Source organism: Panthera tigris, chromosome B1, assembly GCF_018350195.1.
Source record: "Panthera tigris isolate Pti1 chromosome B1, P.tigris_Pti1_mat1.1, whole genome shotgun sequence".
NCBI classification, from domain to species: domain Eukaryota; kingdom Metazoa; phylum Chordata; class Mammalia; order Carnivora; family Felidae; genus Panthera; species Panthera tigris.
In genome coordinates, this window is record NC_056663.1 from 98,618,378 (window position 1) to 98,637,099 (window position 18,722).

An 18,722-nucleotide genomic window follows, 5' to 3' on the forward strand; every position below is an offset into this window, starting at 1 on the left:
GAGTCAATTTGGATTCCAAAAGTTAGTGCTTGGGATGAATGCCAATGAAACAGATTGTAGCAGAAATACACAGGAAAACTGCCATAAGGACATGTTTTTGATGTACTCATTCAAAAAACCTTTTCCAAACCTGTATTCATACCCTACAGTAAAGTTTGTGACAAAAGCGAAAAGTCTTTTATTAAGGCCAGTGATTCTTATTAATTATAATAAGTCTAATGAGGAAAAGATGCTTAAGCATTACATACTCCCTTTTTATAGGGGATGCTATATTGCATCACCACACATTGGATGTAATTAGAATCATGCCTGCCGGCATCATTTCAGCTACAGGCCTTCATCAGGGATATATGACTTTGATATTGACATTTCCTTTTGATAAAAGATTGGCACAGAAATTTATGCATTTTATACTTTGAATTGGTATCAATCTGACATTCTCAAGTGAATATGAGATCAAACATCACTGAGAGAAGAGATCCTGGATCCATTTGCTTTTCCTTCTAATTAAAAGTATTTTAAAGCAAAGCAGATCAAATTAATTTGGGCCTATATTTGTATATTTTCCTGTTTGGAAACACATCTCAAAGATTACAAATGGCAGATTATTTGTGCGGTTCTTTAGAGAGCTTGCCATTTTTTACAAACAAGCAAATGAAACCAAAGTAAATTTAAATGAAGGAAGATAAATGCATATAGTGTCATATGAAAGTGGTCACTAATGTCTTCATAAACTTACTAACAGAAAATCTTCATCCGTCAAAACTGGAATAAAATATTAATAATAATAATTCATTAGAATTATTCACTCATTAAATATTTTTGAAAACCTACCTATGAAGGATTAAAATAAAATCTTTATTTTCTACCCACAAATATAGTTGAATGCTTTCTGCCTCTCAGATGTTTCAGGAAATTGCATATGGCAAAAAGAAAGGAAGAAAGAAAGAAAGAGAGAAAGAAAGAAAAAGAAACAACGTCTCTCCTCTCAGGGAATTTACAAACAAATTACATCTCTGGGCAGAACCCTTCTTGACTATGAAGTGACTATTTTAATCATTTGAAAATATTCAAATTATATTAAGAAACAGTACCAGGAAAGATGTAGCAACTATAAAATCTTAAACACAATCGGTCTAAAATAAAAAAAAAAAAAAATCATTTATGAAGATTCAACATTCCTTCAGTTTCGTTAGTCAAAACAAGTTGAATTTAGAGGATCTATGAAGCTAAGCTGTATCAGAAATATTCATATAAAAGTAACAAAAATATATTTATAGAAAACGTCCAATGTATAGATTGCATTTATCCATGACACCTCAGAGTTGGCTTGATTACCTGGAGGAGTAGGAGACGGGATGTGTGTGACATATGGGTGATGTTGAAATCTTGGTGGGTTGTCATTGACATCAGTCACAGTGACAAGCACACTGGCAGAACTGGAAAGAGGCTCCGGGGATCCAGCATCACTGGAGACCACAACTAAAGTGTAATTCTCTTTTGTTTCCCTGTCTAGCAATGCACTTGTGATGATTTGTCCTGTGGATGGGTTGATGGTGAACTGAGAGTTTCCACCAATGATTCTATAACTAAAGAGAACAGAGATGGGCATATTTTTTCTGGTGTTCATATTGTAGCATCTATTCACTACGATTTAGAAACTGAGGCAGAAATGTAAAAACAAATCATTAGAAGTACAATCACACAACAATTAAAGAATATGGCTAGAAGATAAATATTTCAAATTTTATGTATCACATTGACAATCTTTACTGTGAGATGTCCAGTGAGCTCAAGCAGGTCCTCACAAGATCTCTGGAATTTTTGGATCATGCAAGTCCCCAAAATATACCCAGAAGACTATTGTGTTATAAATAAGTGAACCTGAAGGCATAAATCAGGGCCTCGCTCTAATATTGCGGTTAGTGGCCAGGATCACAAATGGACATCTGTTAAAAGAATCTAAAAATTACTTTTCTGCTGGGTACCATAATAAACCAGGGAAGATAAGTTGAAGATCTTATTTTTTAAAGACAAAACACTGTATTTGACATCCACCGCCTACCCAGAACAGCTAAAGAACTGATTATTTATACAGAGACATTCCTGCTTACTAATTCTCTCATTTGTCATTCCTCATATGGCTATGTTTTTCTTTCTTGTTGTCAGGAGAGGTATGACATTTTCATGGATATTCTGATGCTAACCAGATTGGTTAGTAGGCAGGAGTTTCCTCTGAGAACACCTTCTCTCTTCTTTATGAAGAGAAAGCTATCTGTATATTCCTCAGAGATCAACTAGAAAAGAAGTAGCTAAGCTTGAAGGTTCAGAAACTGGCTATGGTCCATTGTTTTTAGAGTTGGAGGGTGGCAAGGAAATGGATGTCTTTAAAAGTCTTCTCCTTTAGACTAACAAAGAAATGGCCTTGTTAGAATTAACTGCATGTTTCTATAGTTTGGTTTGTGCCCATGAAAACAAAGCAACAGCAAGTATATCTAACAGTAGAAAAAGGTCTACATTGCAGTAAGTGGAATGGGCATTCCTCCTATTAAGCTCACAGTTTAAAACTAACATTCAGAAATTTTATCCTTTTTAGAGAAATAATGAACTACTCAGGAGCTGATATTTTTAAAAAGTAGAAGTCCTATCAAATGAGAACAAAATAGAAAAAAAAAAGGTACAGGGGGCGTTTGGCTGAGAAATGACTTCAGTATTTACAAAGTACTTGATATCACTCAGACTTTCAATACATTTTGGCATACTCACATGCCAGGATCAGCAGTAAATGAGAATAGCATTTCCTGGACCAGAAGTGACTCTTTATAAAGTATAATTACTGACTTTATACAGTAGATATCTATTCCCTTTATCAAAATAAAAATATCACAGGTTTGTAAATGAATTCTTAAAGTTATAAAATCAGGACTTATGAAATAATCAAATTATTTTACCCTTTCAATAAATTCTGTAAGAACCTGAGTTATGAGAATTGTGTCATCTTATTCTGAGAAACCTTGTGTCTATCAGTAGATGTAGAAACTATCAAACAGGGAAAAAGAGCAATTCGTAACTCATAGCACCACAAACTTTTTTACACCTTTATGACAGCAAAGTTCAGGGATTGATTAAATATTACCTCAATTATTCACAAATACAAATAAAGTTAAAATGATGAAAAATGCATGCAAATTTAGATTTGGATATTTGTCTATGACAAGACTGTGATGTATTAGGAAGAGCAACATGTTGAAAAGCAAATGATGTGAGTTCTGAAGTAGGCTCTAGGCTCTGAGCTATTTGTTAGCACAGAGCATGACGCGGGACTCGAACTCACAAACCACGATTCCATGACCTGAGCTGAAGTCCAATGCTCAACCGACTGAGCCACCCAGGAGCCTCTCTATTTAAAAGTAATTAATATCTTTACTATTTTTAAACATTAAAAAATAAACTGTCACACTAGTATGTGATTTTTTTTCTAGACTTTACCTAATTCTGAAGTGTATCAAAAGTCTATTTAAATTTTTTAATGTTTATTTATTTTTGAGAGAGAGAGAAAGAGACAGAGATTAGGAGGGGCAGAGAAGAGAGGGGACACAGAATCCAAAGCAGGCTCCAGGCTCTGATCTGTCAGCACAGGGCTCGATGCGTGACCTGTGAGATCATGACCCGAGTTGAAGTTGGATGTTTAACTTACTGAGCCACCCAGGAGCCCTCCAAAAAGTCTATTTTACATATGAAATATTCTGAAAATGCCTCATAATATCTACAGTATCAGTTTTATCTGATATATACTTGTAAGTTAAAAAACACACACATATAGAAGGGACACAAGTGGCTCTATAAGTGGATAGACGTTCAAGATAACATGCCCAGGTTTGCCTTTCCTCTATCACTTGAATCCTGGTTTAGTTCTCATCCCTTCATGAAGATCTTTCCTCCTTCTCTGGTCCAAAATTTCTTTTATGGATATTAACTTTATCACATTGGGTTTTGTGCTGTCCTTTCACACCTGAACATCTATGCTGGGGTTTAAAGTTCTGCAGCATCTTACCGTGTCCTTATACTGAGCACAGGCTACAAGGCACTTTATATATGCTCTCGTTTAGGTTCAAAACAATCCTGACATTTTGGTTTTGTTTTGGATTTTTTATAGATAATGAATCTGAATCTAAGAGAGACTAATACACTTGCACAACAATGCACACTATCTGCAACAGGTCAATCTAGACTTTGAATTTGAAAATCTAGTCTTTAGGACTCAACACCCACTTGTTCTATCATACTATAGTATAAAGAAGGTAAAACTCAGCTGGAGTGAAGGCAAGAAATGCTGTACCTGCTTGCTAAGACTAAAAGGAACTAGTGCTCAAGGTGTGTGTCAATGTAGAATTGATTTCCATTGATTTGGTTTGGTGCAAATCAACAAATATTTATTTGCAGAATCAAGAATAAGAAATTACTGTTTCAAATTATGGGCATAGACTGACATCATTGTTACCTAAAATCTAAATCACTTTTGCACTTTTAAAGCTAAAATATCACAATTTGATTTTTTAATCTTTTTTTTTTTTTTTTTTTTGCCTCTTCCTGACATCTACTAGGAGCATAAAGCACTGTGCTGTATGTTGCAAGAATACAATAATTCAGTTTCTGTATTAAATTGTGTGCACTTTGAAACACAATTCACTTGGACATGAATTTTTACCTCACTTCTAACACTTAAATTCATAAAATTCCTTCTTTCTAAGTCTTTTCTCTCCATTTATAAAGTGTCGATCACATATACGTTCCTTTCACTTAGTACTTTGGAGCATTAAATGTAATTTCATATGAAATGCACTTGGTATTGTAATTGGTACATGATGAGAATTAAAAGTCTAGTTTTACACACATAACGGAGTATATACACATATTCAATTATAATATAATACTCTATCATATATAATCTATTATAATCCATCTACATATTTAGTCAAATGTCTAGGTGGACTAATTGATAGACACTTGGAGAAGTAGGTGAAAATCCTGTCCTCAAGCTTACATCCTGAATGGAAGAAAGAGAGAAATACAAAACAAGGCAGTATATTCAAGTAGAAGCATTGCTCTAGTTATCCGAAAGACAAAGAGACCACTTTTGACTGGAATGATTAAAGGAAAGCTTTCTGTGAAGAAGGCTAAAGTTAAGCTGAGCTTTAAAGGAGCTACCCATCTTGCAATAGTGGTGAAAAAGGAGAAAGGTGGTCTAGGTCAGGAGTCAGCAAATTTTTTTCCTTAAAAGGCCAGTGCTAGTCAATATGCCTCTGCAGGCCATAAGAGCTCTGTTGCAATACTCAGCTTGATGTTGCAGGACAAAAGCAGCCGCAGACAATACATACATGAACGGGCATGGCTATATCCCAATACAACTTTACTTACAAATGCAGGTTTAGCCTATAGATTGCCATTTGCAGAACCTGGATCTAGGATACAGAAGAACTCGAACAAAGCCATAAAGCTTGGGAAAGCACAGATCCTTTTCCCAGGGGCAGAAAGTGATCCAGTGAGGCTGAAAGTTTGGCTATATGTTGAGGGTTTGTGCAGAATAAGCTCGGGAAGACGCTGGGGCCATTTATGGAGTGACTGGAATATGGAGCCTGGGCATTATGCCACAGGCAAACTGGAAGTTGAAGGATTTTGAGGAAGGGAGTATCACTGTTAAAGCTGAGCCACTGAATGCCCAAGCTGGTTCATATTACTGCCGTTGCTCTTTCATTCACTGACTCGGGCTTTGCTTCATCCAGACTACTTCCTACAGTACTGAGAGATCAATCATCATAAAACGTAAACTAGTCGTGTGATTGCCCAGCTCGAACAATTCAGTTGTTTCTCCCATTAGACACAGAAAGGTGTGTGACTTTTTTCATATGATATACAAGGCCCATTCCTAATCCACACTGACCATACGGAACCGCTTTGCTTCTCTGATACCATGTTTCTGCAGAGCCCTTTGCCTTTGTGCCTGTTGTTGTCTTTGCCTAGAAGGTCTGTCATCCCTTATTTTGTGATAAGCTACTTCTCAGTCTTTCCAGAAATCATCAAGTACTTGAAGCTTCTACTGATTTCTTCGAACAGCATCGAGTATGCTATTCTTTCCACCCATTCTGTGCGTAAACTATACTTGTTGCAAAGTACTATAATTTCAAGATTACAAAATTATCTCCTATACTGAACTGTTCTCCTTGTGGTGGCTGGAGGTCCTAACTCGTTGGAACTTAAAGTGCCCAGGACATAGTGAGGGCTTCAAAATTATACAGTACAGGGTAGTATAGAGATTAGAAACCAGAGTCAGGGAAGAAAGTTAATTTTTATTATAATAGTCCAGGCATGATGTAATTGTGGATTGAACTAGAATCTTGGCAGGAAAAATGCACAGAAGAGAATGGGTGCCAGAGGCCTTAGTAAAGAAGAAACATGAGAACTTGTCCACTGACTGAGTATAGGGGGAGAGGGTGACCCCTGGCTATCCAACATCGATGAAAAAAGCAAGACAACACCATTAAGAGAAAGCAGAATGCCAAGATGAGAAACAGGAAAGTTAGGAGCTGTGCTCCTGCTGCCAGCAGATCCTCCAGGTAGAGATGTCTCCTATAGAGTTAGAAATACAGGAAGGGGATCTCTGGGATGGAGTCGGAATCGATACCACAGATTTAGAGGCTTCTGCATAGTTTTCTGGGTGGTTGCAGCTGTGAAAATTGAAATATTCTCCCTCTCCTTCTCTCTCTAGCTCACGCTCTCTCACTTTTCTTGCTCTCTCACTCTTTTGCTCTCACACACACACCAAAAAAAGAAAAAAAAAAGGACTGAGAAAAATATTATGGGGAATATCTAAATTACTTTGCAAAGAGAGAAAGAGGAGATTAGAAGGTAAATTAGAAAGTGTGGTCAGAAATGCAGAGTGAGAAATAAGAGTTAACATTTCCATAGACACTGACGAGAAAAAAAAGGTCAAAAAGAAAGGATGATCCGTGGTGCAAATATTGCAAAAGGTAAAGGAAAATAAAGACTCAGAAAAAGTCACTGAACTTGGTAAATTTCAGCAGAATCTTTGGATAGATTATTTTTTTTATAGATCAATGGAGGAGAAAAACCAGTTGGAAGATTTTTGGGAAAAAATGGCTGGAGAAAACTGTGAGATAATGACCCAGTCTCTCAAAAGTGTGATATAAAAAAAAAAAAAGTCAGTGCAAACAGCAGTTCTAAGAATATTGGAATCATTCATTCAATGCATTTATTTAGGTGTCAGTCACGACTAGGGTGCAGATGTTGTGAAAGGAAGACTATATTAGGAATAAAATAGATATAAGAAGATTAACAAGAAAAAAAAAACATTAATTTAATGAGTTTTGGGTCCTGATAATTGTATTAGAGACATTTATGCATATTAACTGATTACATATATACTACTTGGCACATAGTAGGTGATCAATATATATTTAACTCTCACAAATTATAAAATAACAATTCTTATCTCCACTTTTACTGATGAATACACTGAGCCTTAGAGACACAAACATGACTTTTCTAAGTCATGGCAGGTAAATAAAAAAAACAGCATTCAATACCAGATATTCTGAGCATTTCCATAGGGATAAATACATGATTCAGGGAAGAGGGATGATTTGAAGATTCAAGAGAGAAATGCAAAAACTGTTAAATTAAAGATGTGGAGGAAGTTAAATGGGATGGCATTAAGAGCACAGAGTAAGGGACTCACCTTTGAATGTTGACCCTGTCAATACAATTTTGTAAGTTTCCCCACTGCTATGACATAAAATTAGAAATAAGGTTTAAATGGAGATTTGGTCCAGTTGGGATAAAAAGGGATACATTTCCTTAAAAGCTAACTTTGGAATGAGTGTCTGTCTGGGAAGCAAATATGTAAACCAGACAAAGACTAGGAATTAATGCAGTCTAGTTTACTAGAGGGGAAATATTAAAAGTGAAATAAAGGGTATAACTCACCATCCATACAAATCTATAGTTTTATCAAATGGGTAGAAAGAAAAATATAAATAAGTATTAGTTGGGTGATTGCTGTGTGTAAGATTATGGTAGACTATAAGGGAAAAGTAACAATATATGACACATAACAGGTTGTGCTATTAGAGAGCCCACAAGTAGTTGGGTAAATGACTTACACTGTAATATTTAAATAAGCAACATAAAATTAATATAAAATAGCTCTGTTAGCCAGGAGAATGGTTTTGCCCCAGATTCTATGCATAGCAAGGAGCAATTAACACCTAATATAAAAGTGTATTATATTCCATTAAAAAGATATGAAGCCAGAGTAAATAAGGTTTAGGTTGGCATCACTACTTATTTTACCTATGAAAGTATTTTAAATTTAAGCTGTAATAATTGTCTGTCCTAAGTTAATTTAAAAGTGAATTTAGGGGGAGGGAAGGAAGATCGCAGCTTAGGAGGACGCTGGGCTCACCTTGCATCCTGCTGATCACTTAGATTCCACCTACACCTGCCTAAATAACCCAGAAAACCACCAGAAGACTAGCAGAACGGAGTCTCCAGAGCCAAGCGCAGATGAGAGCCCACGGAAGAAGGTAGGAAGGGCAGAGAGGCAGTGCTCGCTGCATGGACTGGTGGGAGGGAGCCAAGGCGGAGGGGCGGCCCGCCGGCCAAGCAGAGCCCCGAGTCTGGCTGGCAAAAGTGGAGGGGCCGGACGGAGTGTGTTACAACAGCAAGCCCGACTTAGCAACTGGGAGGTCATAAGTTAACAGCTCTGCTCAGAAAGCGGGAAGGCTGGAGGACAAAGGGAGGGAGAGTTGCTGAGCCCCCGGACGACAGAGCTCAGTTTGTTGGGGAACAAAGGTGCTCGCCAGCGCCATCTCCCTCACCCATCCCGCAGCCAAAATCCCAAAGGGAACCAGTTCCTGCCAGGGAACTTGCTTGCTCCGCGCAAACACCCAACGCTGTGCTTCTGCGGAGCCAACCCTCCGGCAGCGGGCCTGACTCCCTCCCCCTGCCGCAGGGCCCCTCCTGAAGTGGATCACCTAAGGAGAAGCGAGCTAAGCCTGCCCCTCCTGCCCCCGTGCACCTTGCCTACCCACCCCGGCTAATACGACAGATCCCCAGCACCACAAGCCTGGCAGTATGCAAGTAACCCAGATGGGCCAGGCCACCCCACAGTGAATCCCGCCCCTAGAAGAGGGGAAGAGAAGGCACACACCAGTCTGACTGTGGCCCCAGCGGTGGGCTGGGGGCAGACATCAGGTCGGACTGAGGCTCTGCCCACCAACTCCAGTTATACACCACAGCACAGGGGAAGTGCCCTGCAGGTCCCCACCACTCCAGGGACTATCCAAAATGACCAAATGGAAGAATTCCCCTCAGAAGAATCTCCAGGAAATAACAACAGCCAATGAACTGATCAAAAAGGATTTAAATAATATAACAGAAAGTGAATTTAGAATAATAGTCATAAAATTAATCGCTGGGCTTGAAAACAGTATACAGGACAGCAGAGAATCTCTTGCTACAGAGATCAAGGGACTAAGGAACAGTCAGGAGGAGCTGAAAAACACTTTAAATGAAATGCAAACCAAAATGGAAATGACAGCAGCTTGGATTGAAGAGGCAGAGGAGAGAATAGGTGAACTAGAAGATAAAGTTATGGAAAAAGAGGAAGCTGAGAAAAAGAGAGATAAAAAAATCCAGGAGTATGAAGGGAAAATTAGAGAACTAAGTGATACACTAAAAAGAAATAATATACGCATAATTGGTATCCCAGAGGAGGAAGAGAGAGGGAAAGGTGCTGAAGGGGTACTTGAAGAAATTATAGCTGAGAACTTCCCTGAACTGGGGAAGGAAAAAGGCATTGAAATCCAAGAGGCACAGAGAACTGCCTTCAGACGTAACTTGAATCGATCTTCTGCATGACATATCATAGTCAAACTGGCAAAATACAAGGATAAAGAGAAAATTCTGAAAGCAGCAAGGGATAAACGTGCCCTAACTTATAAAGGGACACCTATAAGACTCCTGACTGATCTCTCTTTTGAAACTTGGCAGGCCAGAAAGGATTGGCACGAGATCTTCAATGTGATGAACAGAAAAAATATGCAGCCGAGAATCCTTTATCCAGCAAGTCTGTCATTTAGAATAGAAGGAGAGATAAAGGTCTTCCCAAACAAACAAAAACTGAAGGAATTTGTCACCACTAAACCAGCCCTACAAGAGATCCTAAGGGGGATCCTGTGAGACAAAGTATCAGAGACATCACTGCAAGCATAAAACATACAGACATCACAATGACTCTAAACCCATATCTTTCTATAATAACACTGAATGTAAATGGATTAAATGCGCCAACCAAAAGACATAGGGTATCAGAATGGATAAAAAAACAGACCCATCTATTTGTTGTCTACAAGAGACTCATTTTAGATCTGAGGACACCTTTAGATTGAGAGTGAGGGGATGGAGAACTATTTATCATGCTCCTGGAAGCCAAAAGAAAGCTGGAGTAGCCATACTTATATCAGACAAACTAGACTTTAAATTAAAGGCTGTAACAAGAGATGAAGAAGGACATTATATAATAATTACAGGGTCTATCCATCAGGAAGAGCTAACAACTATAAATGTCTATGCGCCGAATACCAGAGCCCCCAAATATATAAAACAATTACTCATAAACATAAGCAACCTTATTGATAAGAATGTGGTCATTGCAGGGGACTTTAACACTCCACTTCCAGAAATGGATAGATCATCTAGACACACGGTCAATAAAGAAACAAGGGCCCTGAATGACACATTGGATCAGATGGACTTGACAGATATATTTAGAACTCTGCATCCCAAAGCAACAGAATATACTTTCTTCTCGAGTGCACATGGAACATTTTCCCAGATAGATCATATACTGGGTCACAAAACAGCCCTTCATAAGTTTACAAGAATTGAAATTATACCATGCATACTTTCAGACCACAATGCTATGAAGCTTGAAATCAACCACACGAAAAAGTCTGGAAAACCTCCAAAAGCATGGATTGAAGAACACTGTAGTAAAAAATGAATGGGTCAACCAGGCAATTAGAGAAGAAATTAAAAAATATATGGAAACAAACGAAAATGAAAATACAACAATCCAAACGCTTTGGGACGCAGCGAAGGCAGTCCTGAGAGGAAAATACATTGCAATCCAAGCCTATCTCAAGAAACAAGAAAAATCCCAAATACAAAATCTAACAGCACACCTAAAGGAAATAGAAGCAAAACAGCAAAGGCAGCCTAAACCCAGCAGAAGAAGAGAAATAATAAAGACCAGAGCAGAAATAAACAATATAGAATCTAAAAAAACTGTAGAGCAGATCAACAAAACCAAGAGTTGGTTTTTTGAAAAAATAAACAAAATTGACAAACCTCTAGCCAGGCTTCTCAAAAAGAAAAGGGAGATGACCCAAATAGATAAAATCATGAATGAAAATGGAATTATTGCAACCAATCCCTCAGAGATACAAACAATTATCAGGGAATACTATGAAAAATTATATGCCAACAAATTGGACAACCTGGAAGAAATGGACAAATTCCTAAACACCCACACTCTTCCAAAACTCAATCAGGAGGAAATAGAAAGCTTGAACAGACCCATAACCAGCGAAGAAATTGAATCGGTTATCAAAAATCTCCCAACAAATAAGAGTCCAGGACCAGACGGCTTCCCAGGGGAGTTCTACCAGACGTTTAAAGCAGAGATAATACCTATCCTTCTCAAGCTATTCCAAGAAATAGAAAGGGAAGGAAAACTTCCAGACTCATTCTATGAAGCCAGTATTACTTTGATTCCTAAACCAGACAGAGACCCAGTAAAAAAAGAGAACTACAGGCCAATATCCCTGATGAATATGGATGCAAAAATTCTCAATAAGATACTAGCAAATCGAATTCAACAGCATATAAAAAGAATTATTCACCATGATCAAGTGGGATTCATTCCTGGGATGCAGGGCTGGTTCAACATTCGCAAATCAATCAATGTGATACATCATATTAATAAAAAAAAAAGAGAAGAACCATATGATCCTGTCAATCGATGCAGAAAAGGCCTTTGACAAAATCCAGCACCCTTTCTTAATAAAAACCCTTGAGAAAGTCGGGATAGAAGGAACATACTTAAAGATCATAAAAGCCATTTATGAAAAGCCCACAGCTAACATCATCCTCAATGGGGAAAAACTGAGAGCTTTATCCCTGAGATCAGGAACACGACAGGGATGTCCACTCTCACCGCTGTTGTTTAACATAGTGTTGGAAGTTCTACCATCAGCAATCAGACAACAAAAGGAAATCAAAGGCATCCAAATTGGCAAAGATGAAGTCAAGCTTTCGCTTTTTGCAGATGACATGATATTATACATGGAAAATCTGACAGACTCCACCAAAAGTCTGCTAGAACTGATACATGAATTCAGCAAAGTTGCAGGATACAAAATCAATGTACAGAAATCCGTTGCATTCTTATACACTAACAATGAAGCAACAGAAAGACAAATAAAGAAACTGATCCCATTCACAATTGCACCAAGAAGCATAAAATACCTAGGAATAAATCTAACCAAAGATGTAAAAGATTGTATGCTGAAAATTATAGAAAGCTTATGAAGGTTATTGAAGAAGATATAAAGAAATGGAAAGACATTCCCTACTCATGGATTGGAAGAATAAATATTGTCAAAATGTCAATACTACTCAAAGCTATCTACACATTCAATGCAATCCCAATCAAAATTGCACCAGCATTCTTCTCGAAACTAGAACAAGCAATCCGAAAATTCATATGGAACCACAAAAGGCCCCGAATAGCCAAAGTAATTTTGAAGAAGACCAAAGCAGGAGGCATCACAATCCCAGACTTTAGCCTCTACTACAAAGCTGTCATCATCAAGACAGCATGGTATTGGCACAAAAACAGACACATAGACCAATGGAATAGAATAGAAACCCCAGAACTAGACCCATAAACGCATGGCCAACTAATCTTTTTGACAAAGCAGGAAAGAACATCCAATGGAAAAAAGACAGTCTCTTTAACAAATGGTGCTGGGAGAACTGGACAGCAACATGCAGAAGGTTGAAACTAGACCACTTTCTCACACCATTCACAAAAATAAACTCAAAATGGATAAAGGACCTGAATGTGAGACAGGAAACCATCAAAACCCTAGAGGAGAAAGCAGGAAAAGACCTCTCTGATCTCAGCTGTAGCAATCTCTTACTCGACACATCCCCAAAGGCAAGGGAATTAAAAGCAAAAATGAATTACTGGGACCTTATGAAGATAAAAAGCTTCTGCACAGCAAAGGAAACCACCAACAAAACTAAAAGGCAACCAACGGAATGGGAAAAGATATTTGCAAATGACATATTGGACAAAGGGCTAGTATCCAAAATCTATAAAGAGCTCACCAAACTCCACACCCGAAAAACAAATAACCCAATGAAGAAATGGGCAGAAAACATGAATAGACACTTCTCTAAGGAAGACATCAGGATGGCCAACAGGCACATGAAAAGATGCTCAACGTCGCTGCTTATCAGGGAAATACAAATCAAAACCACACTCAGATATCACCTCATGCCAGTCAGAGTGGCCAAAATGAACAAATCAGGAGACTATAGATGCTGGAGAGGATGTGGAGAAACGGGAACCCTCTTGCACTGTTGGTGGGAATGCAAACTGGTGCAGCCACTCTGAAAAACAGTGTGGAGGTTCCCCAAAAAATTAAAAATAGACCTACCCTATGACCCAGGAATAGCACTGCTAGGAATTTACCCAAGGGATACAGGAGTACTGATGCATAGGGGCACTTGTACCCCAATGTTTATAGCAGCACTCTCAACAATAGCCAAATTATGGAAAGAGCCTAAATGTCCATCAACTGATGAATGGATAAAGAAATTGTGGTTTATATACACAATGGAGTACTACATGGCAATGAGAAAGAACGAAATATGGCCCTTTGTAGCAACATGGATGGAACTGGAGAGTGTGATGCTAAGTGAAATAAGCCATACAGAGAAAGACAGATACCATATGTTTTCACTCTTATGTGGATCCTGAGAAACTTAACAGAAACCCATGGGGGAGGGGAAGGGAAAAAAAAGAAGAGGTTAGAGTGGGAGAGAGCCAAAGCATAAGAGACTGTTAAAAACTGAGAACAAACTGAGGGTTGATGGGGGCTGGGAGGGTGGGGAGGGTGGGTGATGGGTATTGAGGAGGGCACCTTTTGGGATGAGCACTGGGTGTTGTATGGAAACCAATTTGACAATAAATTTCATATATTGAAAAAAAAGTGAATTTAATAATTTTACAAAATAAAAATAGCTTCAATTTTTATATTATCTGACTTATGGCAGTCAATGTAGTCATTTAAAGATTTTTGCATATGCATTTTATAGATTTCAGGGCATGTAAAAGTATAAAGTTAATTCTCTCATATTAAAGGAGGAAAAAAATTCAACCAGTCAACCAAACAACCAAAATCAAAACAATCATTTCAAAGCTACCAATACAACTGTGTAAAACACTCTGGAAATATTGACAGGATTTCCTAGACCAACTTTCCATTGATCACCATTGCCCACAAACGTAAGATCACATGTAGCAGTGAAACTTTGACATACGCTAGAAGAAAACAGCATACCATCATAGCATTTTATTCTAGCACTCATTGATTTTGTAAACACACAGCTTCACAATTGTTGTAGCAATTGAAGCATGTCAGATGGGAATAGTTATGCTACTGATTTGTCATACTCAATATTTTATCTTTAGAGAAGGACTCCTTGGCATGGCAGATAAATATTTATTAGACTATAACACTACAATGGATAGGACATCTCTTCCAAAATTGTCACAAACTTACTGAGCACTAACAGATGGCAAGAAAAGGGAAAAGTGCTTTGCATATATTGGGACAGTATGGGTTGATGGATATTGAGTAATTTTTGTTCTAACATTATTCTAAGCAGTTCAGTTAGAACTGTTAAAGTATTTTATTTGTCCTCACAACAATTCCATAAAGTCACTTTTATTATGTAGTATACCTATTACATTGATAAAAAAAAAAAAAACTGATGCCCAGAAATGTTCAATAAACTGCCCCACAATTAATAGGAGAGTCAGGATTCCATTCTACACAGCTTCATTCTCAAGGCTGTGCTCTTACCACAAAGCTAAAGACTTAGTTCTTAGGGTACAGATTCCATTATTCCTATGCTTTGGTGTAGGACAAATGAAGGAGGTTGTATTTACTGCCTTTTTGAGGTTCATGCCAGGAAGTAGTTAGGTTGTACCTGCCTTTCTCCAAGTGGTACTAAGCACAGTGAGCCAAACATGCATATAACTATGACCTTGGGCAGAAGTTTTCTCCATCTTTAATGATTTGACTTTATAAGCCTCTTAGAATTCAGCTCTTTGCCTGGAATTAGGTCCCAGCTTCTGAAAGAAGTTCATGCATAGCCTTTCCTCTTATAGTGCATGTCAGTGTCCATTCTCTTCTGGATTTCCTTCTGTATATCTCTGGTCAGAACTGCTTAGCTCCCTAGGTGACTCTTCCTTCTAAACGTGCTTTTCAACTGTTAGGAGAATTCCAGAAGACTCATTCCTGCCCCCCTTTTATTTCTCTATTCTCTCTCCTAAAGTGTTCTTATTCAGTGCCTTGGTTTTACATGTGCTGTGAGCACTGATGACTCTCAAATCTGTATCTACAGCCCTGACGCAAACCTAAGCTTCACACTCATAGTTTTAATGTCCCAACTGATATCTCCACGTGAATGACTAGTAGTCACTTCAAATTGGATTCAAGTAAGAACTCCTGGTTTCCCCCATGCCTGTTTCTCCTCCAATGCTACCTATAATGGTACCACCATCTGCCCAGGTGTTCAAGCCAAAAACTTAGTAGATGGCCATTCTGGTTTCTCTCTTTCTTTTAGTTCCACTTACAATCTCAAATGTTTTTCCAAATACATTCAATTTTCATTTTTCCACCTTAGTACAAGGACACTCCATCTTTTGTTTGAATCAGTATATTAATTAACACCTGAAGGGTCTCACTGGTTTCTCTTCTAATAGCTTCTTTCTACAGTCCTGCCTCTAACCCAATCCAAACAGATCAGTTTATTTTGGCCCCTGTTTGAAATACTCCAATAGTTTATCACATAAATGATTTTAAGAATTTCAATAAATAAATAAATTAATTAATTAATATCTCAACTTCTTACCATGACCTAGGAGCCCTTGTATGGGCTACATGATTTGGCCCCTGCCTACCTCTCTGAGCCTGTTCTCACTCTGGTCCACACTCATAAAACTTCCTAGTTAAATTCACCATGCTTACTTACATTCCACAGCCCAGTTCTTCAGCCTAAAGATCACTTCCATAAAGAAGTCACCCATATTAACCATACCTAATAGTCCCTTGTCACTCTCTTGTTATATAAGCCTATTTTATTTTCAAGGCTGCATTCACCATATTAAGTAATCTTCTTTATTTCATATTAAATTGCCTATCTACCTCACAAAGCATGCCAGCTCGAAGAAAGTGGAAACTTTGTCTTGTTACCCATACTAAAAACTCAATGCATGTTTATTAAATGAAAAATAGCTTGAGGTCTTCTATATACCTCAGTTACCTCTGCCAGCAGGAAGAGACTACTTAATAGCAGTTTCCCAAAGTGATTTTATAAATAGGAAATTAGTAACAAACAAAATAAATCACTAACCAAATCATCACAGGATCAACATTCACAGGCCACCTTTTACTGATAACTCCTCAGAACACTCAGATTCTCTTTTCTGACCCATTACACAGCCATCCGACCTACTCTAATTTACCTAATATAAGCCTATAGAGGGTAGGGATGTTGTGTGGGTAAGAAATATTTATGTCTTTGAGACTCTTCTCTGGAAAACTTAGAAATCTTCATTTCTTACTGTTGATAATAGGAAGAAGTGAAGAAGGTGACACACAACTCAATCCACCAAGTGTTACAACACAACCATTTTCACATCTTCTCTGAAAAAGGTACCATATCGTTTTCTCCATTTTAAATGGGTTTCAGTAGATTAACAGAAAGTTTTTAAACTTTGAAAACACAAATATTCTTATTGAGGCTAGTGGCTGGGTTAAAAATGGCCAAAATTCTTTGATATTCCTCTTCAAGTGGTGAGGTGCATTTCTCCTCCCAGTGAATCTAGGCAGGTCATGGTTGCTTTGACAAAGTATTATGGAAGCGATGCTACACCACTTCTAGGACTTTTCCTTAAGAGCACTGGCAGATTTTGCCTGAGGTTCTTGGACCCCAGAGCTACCATGTAGCCCATTTCAGCTACCTGCCAAAGAACCATATTGTGAAGCCCTGAGACCACAAGATCAGAGACAGGGGGCCAGCAGAGCCCAACCTTCCAATCATCCTTGCCGAAGTACCAGACGTTGAGTGAAGACATCTTGAACCTTCAAGACTGCCCAGTTACCAGGTAAATACCATTAAGTGATACCAGTCAATCACATGAAGCAGAAGAATCTCCCGTGAACCCAGCCCTGTAAATGAACTACATGAACTACAAATTCATGAGATAGATAAAAATATAAATAAAATTAAGTAATTAAAATTTTAGAATGACAAGTAAAATCATTGTTTAAATCCTCATTTTAGCCATAGTTAGTTATTCAACAATACATGGACACAATAAGGCTATGGGTTAATATCACAGAATTTCTAGCAAAATTAAGCATTATATTCAGTTAGTCCAAAGACTAATGTTTAATGAAAAAATAATCAAAGTTTACAAAGGAAAATGTACTGACCTGATAACTGCATTTGTTGAGGCATCAGCATCTGAGGCATTTACCAATAAAACATCTGTTCCAGTGGGTGCATCTTCAGGAATTGTTGTGAAATACATTTTACTGGCAAAAGTAGGGACATTGTCATTGACGTCATCTACGATGACATTGATTGTTCCAGTTCCAGTCAGGGCAGGGGATCCTAGAAGGAGAAGAAAATCAAGTTTTTAATGTTTATAAGTAACAAAGATAACAGCAAATTTAACATTAATTAGTTACAGATAACACTACCGGAGACAATTTAGAAAACATCTCAAAGTGAAATTTCTAAATGCTACAAGTGATTGAGTGTTTTTTGATTTTGTTACAAGACTAGTATTTTCATTTATAAACTGGTATTTCAAATCTTTTCTGATGATATTGAACAAAAAGAGTATGTCAACGTCTTATTCTATTTGAAAGGTGCTGATTCGGCAATGAAAAAAAACACAACAATATCATTTAAACACCACAAAAGAGGCACTGCTGGTTTCTCTGAAATTGCATTAAAATAGCTCACTCCAAATTTGGAGAATACCCATGGGCATTGAATATCTGGCCAACTGACAAAGCACGAAAACTAAATTCCTAGCTGTGACTATCAATGTTAATATCAAAAATTTGGGTTTCTGGGTCTTTAAATTCCCTATTCTCAACTAATACTTGTTTGTAAAGGAAAAAAAAAAAAATAAAGCTTCAAGTTACATCTCAAAACCACGATCTTCCACTTGGTGGAAATAACATTATGTGGATGAGCTGACTTGGAATTATTTTTGTTACATTTATTTAATATTTAATATAAATGTGAAACGATTAATTTTTTAT

At 37.7% G+C, this 18,722-nt stretch overlaps 1 protein-coding gene across 1 annotated transcript in view; it reads right to left on the reverse strand.

The window, feature by feature from the left end:
• The window catches only part of FAT4 (FAT atypical cadherin 4), a 180,364-nt gene that overhangs the window by 41,387 nt on the left and 120,255 nt on the right, over window positions 1–18,722 (reverse strand). Inside the window, exons 7-8 of the mRNA XM_007087581.3 lie at window positions 17,880–18,060; window positions 1,339–1,589 (exon numbers count right to left, since the gene is read on the reverse strand). Of these exons, the coding sequence (XP_007087643.2) occupies window positions 1,339–1,589; window positions 17,880–18,060 (432 nt within the window). The remainder of the gene's footprint in view (window positions 1–1,338; window positions 1,590–17,879; window positions 18,061–18,722) is intronic.